A 9672-nucleotide genomic window follows, 5' to 3' on the forward strand; every position below is an offset into this window, starting at 1 on the left:
TATATATATATATATATATATATATACCTCATTCGAGCGAGGTCATTGCCCATTCGAGCAAGGTCGTTGCCAGTGCTGTTGGACTGGCTCCTGTGCAGGTGGCACGTAAAAAACACCATTTTGAGTGTGGCCGTTGCCAGTACCGCCTGACTGGCCCTTGTGCCGGTGGTACGTAAAAGTACCCACTACACTCTTGGAGTGGTTGGCGTTAGGAAGGGCATCCAGCTGTAGAAACTCTGCCAGATCAGATTGGAGCCTGGTGCAGTCATCTGGTTCGCCAGTCCTCAGTCAAATCATCCAACCCATGCTAACATGGAAAGTGGACGTTAAACGACGATGATGATGATGATGATGATGATATATATATAGTTGAAATTTACAGAAAATCAAAAGACGAAAACAGGTGTATAAACAACAAGCAGGTGTACTAGTTTGACACTTGGGAAGGTGTGAAAGTCTTTTACGTTTTGAGCCTATGCTCTTCAACAGAAAGGAACATGAGGAAATAAACAGAGAGAGAATTTTAAAAAATTGGAGTTCGCAGTCAATCATGGTGACTGATTAGATATATATATATCCTGTTGGGAGTGAGGTAGGATTTATTTCTGACATCTGACTCATTATTTATATTCTTATTGCCAAAGAATTCTATAAGGTGAAGGTGACAATTAAAATGTTCAATGTCTACTTTTAGTTTAGAAGTGGGTATAGGAGGTAAATTTGAAACCTTTAAATAAAAGATCCATTTAATTTTTGTTGAGGTCTCTTTTTGATAAATTTATAATTTTAGGGTCTACATGTTCTGTGGGTTTATTTAATTTTTTTGTTTAATCTGATCTGGGGTCCAGTTGTAGAATGTTCCCCCTAAAAAAGGAGTTGTAATATTGTGTTCCTGTTTTCCTGTTTCTGGGGTTCTTGTTGTTTCTTCATAAGTGAGAGAATATTTCATGATCTCTATTTGTCTTATGTTACATGTTTTGTCTGCCTCCTTTCCATCCTCCTTTATGCTTGTCAGGTCATTCAGTATGTTTGGGATTGCTGGTTGTCAACTGCAGATTTTTTTAGTTTTCCATGACATCTATTTGTATTATGACTTTAATTTTGTCTGCTTTTTTTCCTGTCTTTCTCCTCAAGTATTTGATATTATGGGTTGGTAGTTGTCTACTATATCTTGTGTGTTTGTTTGTGGGAGTATCATGTTTTGGAATCAAAGTGTACAGGTTTCTAGTTTGCATTTGAAATGATCTTGAAGTCATCCATCTCCACATATGTTTTTGGATGATTGGAAGTCAGATATCTTTGTCTGATTCCTCTGGGATTGATTTTCATGATTCTCTTTGCTTTGTCTGTATTTTTCCATTGTGGATTAATTAACTGCTTTTGTTGTTTTTCCCACATTTTTATAGATTTTTATTTCTCTTCCCATTCAGTGTCTTCTTTCCATAGTTATTGTGGTTTTTCTTGATTATGACCATCACTTTGTTTTGAAATTTCAGCAAACATATTTGCATCAACTGTTTTGAATTTTTCTTCATATACTTTTCGTGACTGGAGAAAGGATATCTTTGTTTTCAGATGGCAACTGCTAAGTTTGCATATATCACTGTCTTTTTTAGCATTACTCCCTTTATTTCTCTGAGAAATTTTCTGGGCAGGATTGGATTTTCTTTGTTCCACCAAATGCTTTTCCAATATGCATGTTTGTATTGATTCAGAAGTTTTTTTCCAGAGTTGTGGTTTCATTTGCTCTTTGTTTTTTTATGTCAACTTTTGTTTCTTGCAAATTTTTCTTTGAGACAGGTGTGGTTCAGTGGTAGAATTTGCATCATTGGTTCTTGTCACTAGAGTATCTTTAAGGATATATATATATATATATATGTGTGTGTGTGTGTGTGTGTGTGTACAATAATCCTTTTGAGATCTCAGATAATTTTTTCTGAATCTCCTGATTCTTTTAATGTGCTAGTTTCCTGGTATTAAACTGATATTAATTAATATCCAATTTTTTACCCTGCTATTTTAATTATATATATATATATATATATATATATATTAATAATTTAGAGAAGAACCACCACAGTGCAACTCAAATCTATCTATCTATCTATCTGTCTATCTGTCTGTCTGTGTATCTATCCATCTATCTATCTATCTATAGATAGTTAGACAGACAGACAGACAGACAGACAGACAGACAGATAGATAGATAGATAGATAGATATGTACATACAGGGTGCAATGGGTAAATTGTCACCATATTATATTTTTGATTTCACACATGTGCATTGTTTGTTTTTGATTCTGTCAACTACACAGTATAGTAGGGTCAGTTGGGCACCATGACACAATTCACTCAGTCAGAAATTCGGAAACAACATGTTGTATGACTTGGCATTCATGCCGGAAGCTCCAATACCAACATCATAGTGTTTGGAGTGATCACTAGTGATGGTGACGTTATGCTTCTATTCATCTTCCCACATGGCCTCAGACTCAATATGGGGGTCCTAGATCAAGTGCTTGGAGGAGATAGTGTTGCTCTGGGTCAAGAAGGTGGCTGCTGGAAGACCCAATGTCTTGCAACAGGACTCTGCATCATTCCACACAAGCAAAAGAACCCAGTCATAGCTGTCAGACATTTTCTGCAACCACATCACTCCTAATATCTGGTCACCTAACTCCCCAGACTGAAACCTCCTTGATTATTGTACATGGGACGCAGTTGAGCGAGAGACCAACAAAACTCCTTGTAACACCAAAGATGAACTGAAGGCAAGGATTATGGTAGCATTCACCAACTCCAGAAGAGTTGCCGGAAATTCCAAAGTCGTCTGGAGGCAGTGGTTGAAGCTAAGGACGATTTTACTGAATAGATTTATTCTTTAGTATTTCAAGATATTTTTATGCAATTTTGATAAATATATCTGTTAAAATGAGATGTCAGTGTTATTTTCATTTTTGCATAATTTAGACGACATTTTATTCATCACACACCGTGTGTGTATATATATATATATATATATATATAAATATATATGCTGAGTAAGTCCAATGAATGAGACTGGCAGCATTTGTGCATTTCTTCATGCAATTTGGTTTCATACTCGCATAATTAATGTTTGTCAATGACATGAAACATGAGTGTCTTTTATAAAGCATTAATATCAACTGTTTTTTGAGTTCCTTTTATGTATGTATGTATGTATGTATGCATGCATGCATGCATGTATGTATGTATGTATGTATGTATGTATGTATGTATGTATGTATGTATGTATGGATGGATGGATGGATGTATATGCGTGTGAATATGTTTATTGTTAGATTTAAAACGTTTATTTTAAAAAGCATGTATAATTAAAGAAACTTAAAATATAAGCATTTATTTAATTAGGAAACTAATAGTAACTAAATGTTAATGGCAAAGAAAATATCCTAGTGATTACTAATTAAACCTTACTTAAATTAATTGATTCGATAGGTGCCTCTTCAGTAAGCTGCTCCAAATTGAAGTCCATGTCTTCTGATGAAAAGTGATATGGGTCTTTCTACAATGTAGAAGAAATATACTTGTATATTCATAAAATACTCTCTCACACACACATACACACACATGCATGCATGCGCGCACACACATACACACACACATATATAGGAACAGAAAGAGAGAGGAAGAAAGAGAGAGAAATAGATCCTTTGGGGTTTTTAGTGGAACCATGCACACACCCACAGACAGACAGACATACACAAACACATGCATGCGCACACATGCATACACACGCAAACACACTCAGACATAAACATAGATATTTTGTGTTGTCAAAATATTTTTATATATTATCTCATTTTGACAGCACAAAATATAGTGTGTGTGTGTGTGTGTGTGTGTGTGTATGTGTGTGTGTCTGTGTGTGCTACATTTGTGTGAGCTGTAATAAGGCAGGTTTATAGAATACTACACTACCCTTGACCCGCTGGGTCACTGACAGTTCAAGTTATAAAACATTGAAGCTGATTTCAACGTTGCATTGAAATGAAAGTTAATTTTATGATGATTCAATTAAATATTTCAGTTCATTCATATCATCATAGGTCTATTTACAAGTTCATGTTTAAGGTTTTATTGATTATTTATAGCATCTAATAGAAATAAAACTTCCAGGATAAACTTGAATTCCAGTAACAGTATTTATTTATGGCATATGTGCATACTTCTACAAAAATACAAAAGGAATTGTTAAAAATTAATAGAAACAATTTTCACAGTATTATATATTCCCATTTCAGGGTTATGTTACTTTCGGGGTATTTTCCCATCATGCACCGTTTTGGCTATTTATGAAGGTACCCCAAAAAGCTGCGTATTTCAGGAATCCGTGGTCTGATTTATGCAAAACTTGATTTATTCCATTTGTATTCACATTTCAGGGGTACCTTACTTTCAGAGTATTTTCCCATTATGCACCAGTTTGGCTGTATTAAATTACAGACAAGCATGCATGCAAGCAGGCAAGCAATCACAGAGTTTTAGTAGTACCCCCAAAAAATATGTATCTCAAGAATCCATGGTCTGATTTACACGAAACTTGTTTTATTCCATTTGTATTCACATTTCAGGGGTGCCTTACTTTAAGAGTATTTTCCCATTATGTTCTGGTTTCAATCATTGGACTGCAGGCAAACTGAAGCATTGCTTTCAGGAATTTTAACCATGGGATTGAACATGGAGCCAAGTGGTTGGGAAACAAGCTTCTTACCACACAGCCATGCATGCATTATGTTGCAGTATTGTTTTAAACACTAGTGGAATTGTGAATATTTCACAGAATTAACTTATTTCTGAAAACTTTATCCAAAAAACCTGGAAGCGTAGCTTATGTTGTGTCTGTATCAAAAGATAGTTGTTCATCTGCTAATCATTGAAAAGTGAAGAAAATTGGAATATGAAGATTGCTTAATGCACTTTATATACTTAATGTACAATTTTATAGTCTTAATACACAACACTTTCCCTCTTTCTCTCTCACTCTTTGCTTTACCCTCTTTTTCTCTCTCTTTTTTTCTTTCCCTTCAACTAATCACATGAAATTCTTACAGATGGGCTAAGTAATAAAGTAAAAAACTTTAGTTCAAAATAAAAAGAAATTCCAAATTTCACTCACCACAATCTCCCCTTTTCCCTATCTCTGCTCCCCTCAGCATCCTCCCATAAAATAAATTAAACTGTTGTTAAATAAGAATATCCAATGGTAAAATAAATTTTTATCATAGTATATTTCTCTTTTTTTAATTATATATATGTATACACACACACACACACACACACATACACACAAACAAACATATATAATATATATGTGTGTGCATGCGCATGTGTGTGTGAGTGTGTGTGTGTGTGTGTGTGTGTGTGTGTGTGCATGTATTTGTGATGGTTTGGTGACACCCCTATGACAGAGCAATTTGGCAAAACAGACCAATAGAATAAGTACTAGGCTCTAAAATAAGTATTGGGGTCAATTTGTTTGATTAAACATTTCAAGAGTGGTGTCCCAGCATGGCTGTGTGTGTGTATGCGTGTATGCTTCTTGCTCTTCTAAGTTTTCTTTCACTTATCTCTCTAAAGCATCACTACTTCTCACATGCACCGCCTCTCTATTTCTCACCTTCCCATTTTAAAACCTCTCTCTCTTTCATCTAGTATAGTAATCCAACACATTTCTCTCTCGTTCTCTCTTTCTCTCTCTCTCTCTCACTTTCCCAATCTCGTAAGCTCTCTCCTCTATTTGTATTTCTGTCTGTATCTCTTCTTTGGCTTGTTGCCCCCCCCACCACCACCACCTAAAGAACTATGATAATATTAGATGTACGACAAAAGACATAGTCTGCATCACTTAACTCACACAGAAGAAACAGCAAAATAAATGAATGAAAACAAAAGGAGTTATTTTTCTTATCCTTGTCATTGTATGTTTTACCTTTGACTCAATGACTATTGGCATGCTACATCCATCCAACATGGTTTCGTATTCACCCATACACTGTTCTAAATGTTTAACCCTTTTTAACAAGAACAGCTTCTCTTTCTTATCGATGTCTTTAATTCTGTGTTTGTCTCTTTCTCTCTGTAAATAAGAATACATAAAAAATAAAGTGCATTTGCTAAAATTAGCGAACACTCATTTTTGTTTTCAGTGCAACGACATGTATGAATGTATGCATATATGCATTTATGCATGTATGTAGGCATGTTTGTATGCATGCATTGATAAAGATTTGTGTAAAATACAGCATACATTAGGGAACCTAAGATAAATTTAAAATGACAAACTACAGTTTTTAAGCCTTTTCCTGAGAAACTTCAGACAGATGTGAATATATCTTTTTATTTTCATAACAGAAAATTAAAGGAGATGGTCCTGACATGTTCCGTGTTTCATTAGCTGTTTTGTTCCCTCACCTTTGTAACAAAGCATGTATATGTGATAGCTAGTGCTGAGGTAACCAGTGCAACATGTGGTAGGGTGGCTATTAATGGAGATCCAATGGCACTGGAATACTATAGTACTGTATTGGTGATGTGACCTCTTGAGAATGCAGAGGTAAAGGCCATTAAATTGGTGGTGCAAGGCAGATTTAGCTGCTACATGTGTGTTAATAAAGACCATTTGAAGGATTTTTTTTTCCTTGTAAAAATTAGGTGAAGAAAAGGAGAGCAGTAGAGCCAAGAACAATTACAAATTCTGAAAGCTTCTATTTCAAAATTACCACCAGTTGCAGGTTAGTGGATGGCAAGAAAGTTTTTTTCTTGGTCCTTAGTTCCCTAAATCCAAACATCAAGAAGCAAACAACTGCATACTCAAAGAACTCCATCCAGTAATCCTACCTAATTGTTTTATGCTATGGAGGAGAAAATGAATGAAAAACAGGGATGACAAATTAACTGAGACAGTGGAAAAAACAACAGAAGAAAGAATCAACAAAAAATAGATAAGATACATAAAGGGGTGGCAAATGAAACATCCAAGGTAAAGCTCATCCTACTTCCATGATTTTTACAGTTGTTCATGAAGCAAATAGCAGACTGGATCATTTGAATGAGTTATATTTCCGTTATGAAGAGATGAGTTCTGATTATATGGAACATGCAGCTATTTATGAATATTACTTTTAGTTGCTACATGAAACTGTATTTAAATTAGAACAAAGAAGTGAGCTCTTTCTTTTCTGCTCACCTGAATTGTCCATGGGCAGAGGTGTTGCTGAAAAGGATCAGAGTTGTGGAAATTTTGATCTGACTCAGTATGATTTTATAATTATATTTGCATGTGTGTGTGTGTGTGTGTGTGTGTGTGTGTGTGTGTGTGTGTGTGTGTGTGTGCATGCACACGTGTGTGTGTACATGTGTCTGTGCTGTGAGCATTTGAGTGTGTCTGATTGCCTTTATTCATTTAATTATCTTGTGTAATTTTTTTTAAACAAAAAAAAAAATTTTTAAATATATCTCTGACTGACATAATATTTGGTCTTAAAGCTAAGTTCTTTACCTCAAAATCTGCTTTCAACATTATTAGAGCATCTTGCATTTGTTGTCGACAGGATAATCGAATATTCTTTAATTTCTAGACAGATGAATAGAGAAAAGAAGTGATGAGAAACATTCAGTGAAAGTAAAAACAGTATAGAATATTATCATCATTATTCTTATCTTTATCATCAGAACTCATACACAGAATCAATCATAACTGCCAAGTGTCCCACTTTAACTAATAAAGACCTCTGTTCACAAGTCATTTCCAGACAGTTTATTAATGTAATGAGTTACAACATATGGGTAATTAGGGAAATGTTTATATGTACCTAATTTTAGAAAATTGTGAGGAAGATTTTGATATCTTATTGTGGAAACATAAAAAGTGTGTAAGAGAAACTGGAAAAAAAAGTTGGTATGTATGTGAAATTGGGAAGATCATAGGTGTATAAATGAAACTGGACAAAGATGTTGATATGTACTTGAAATTGGAAAGATCATTTGGTGTCTAAGTGAAATAGGAAAAGATTTGGGTGGGTGTGAGAAAATGGAAAGACCATAAAAGCATGAAATTTGAAAAATTTTAGTACTCAAAATTAGAAAGATGTTGGTATGTATGAAAAACTATTATTGCAATTATACTTTTTTTTTTACTGACAAAGGTTTGTTCAGGTTGGCAGAAGAGCATATCCACTCATTTTGGTCCTGCATCATCTCATATTTTTGGCCTGTCACCTTCAAGTTTGTTTTCTTCACCACATTTCTCAATACTTTCACAGATTTTAATCTCCCTCTGATTACTTTCCATTATCATTATTAATCATTCACTTACTTCTTTCCACCCCCACACACACACACACACACACACACACACACACACATACACACACACACACAAAAATACACACCAGATTCATAAATTTGTTACTGTACTTGCTGATATTTTTCTTCAGTTTCTTCAACAAATTCTTGATATTTTTTATACCTGTTGCAAAAGTAAAAAAATTTTAAGAAAAAAGCAAATCAATCAGCTATTTATTGATTAACAACTGATAACAATAACAAAGTTTCACTGTATAAACATAGACTTTTAATCTGTTTCTCATAGCAGCCAAACTATATCACCCAATGAAAGCAGCATATGTAAATATTAGTAACTTCTCTGAACAATCAATAAATGGAGGCCAAGATCACAATGTCTTCAGGCATAGTTTTATCATTGTAATTAATATATAACTCAGCTTGCGAAGACTTGTTGGGGCAAGCGAAAGCGAAATTGTGATGGCACCTGTGCCCAGCGTCGCCTTTCTGGCACTTGTGCCCGTGGCATGTTTAAGGACTTTCGAGCAAGATCGTTGCCAGTGCCCCTGGACTGGCTCTTGTGCGGGTGGCACATAAAATACACCATTTAGAGCGTGGCCGTTGCCAGTACAGCCTGACTGGCCTTCGTGCCGGTGGCACGTAAAAGCACCCAAGGGCATCCAGCTGTAGAATCTCTGCCAAATCAGATTGGAGCCTGGTGTAACCATCTGGTTTCACCAGTCCTCAGTCAAATCGTCCAACCCATGCTAGCATGGAAAGCGGACGTTAAACGATGACGACGATGATGATGATGATATATATACATACATCTTAAGGAACCAGCGTCCTGCCCAGGGAGGAATATATACACCTGAAGAACCGGGAAACTGGTCCTATGCTCCTTAGTGAGCAATGGGGATGAACCTTAACAAAAAATTAAGTACTACAGCCAATGTTTTTGACTAAACTGTTCAAGATGGTGCCCTAGTATGGTTGCAGTTCAATGATTGGAATGAAACAAGTAAAAGATAATGTGCCAATGTATAAATATAAATAATTTAAATTACAAAAAATTATTACATATTCTTCGGAGACATGTAAAAAGCACCATTCGAGTGTGGTCGATGCCAGTGCCAGCTGACTGGTCCCATGCTGATGACATGAAAAAAGCACCATTCAAGTGTGGCCAATGCCAGTACCGCCTGACTGGCTCCCGTGCCAGTGGCACATAAAAAGCACCATTCAAGTGTGGCCAATGCCAGTACCGCCTGACTGGCCCCCGTGCCAGTGGCACATAAAAAGCACCCACGACACTCTCAGAGTGGTTGGCATTAGGAAGGGCA

The 9672-nt window shown here is 35.6% G+C and overlaps 1 protein-coding gene across 1 annotated transcript in view; it reads right to left on the bottom strand.

Moving 5' to 3' along the window:
- Positions 1–9672, bottom strand: part of LOC106884052 (uncharacterized protein DDB_G0283697) — a 53715-nt gene that overhangs the window by 29072 nt on the left and 14971 nt on the right. Inside the window, exons 5-8 of the mRNA XM_052965867.1 lie at positions 8462–8513; positions 7545–7619; positions 5976–6122; positions 3461–3548 (exon numbers count right to left, since the gene is read on the bottom strand). Coding sequence (XP_052821827.1) covers positions 3461–3548; positions 5976–6122; positions 7545–7619; positions 8462–8513 — 362 coding nt within the window. The remainder of the gene's footprint in view (positions 1–3460; positions 3549–5975; positions 6123–7544; positions 7620–8461; positions 8514–9672) is intronic.

Source organism: Octopus bimaculoides, chromosome 2 (genome assembly GCF_001194135.2).
Source record: "Octopus bimaculoides isolate UCB-OBI-ISO-001 chromosome 2, ASM119413v2, whole genome shotgun sequence".
NCBI classification, from domain to species: domain Eukaryota; kingdom Metazoa; phylum Mollusca; class Cephalopoda; order Octopoda; family Octopodidae; genus Octopus; species Octopus bimaculoides.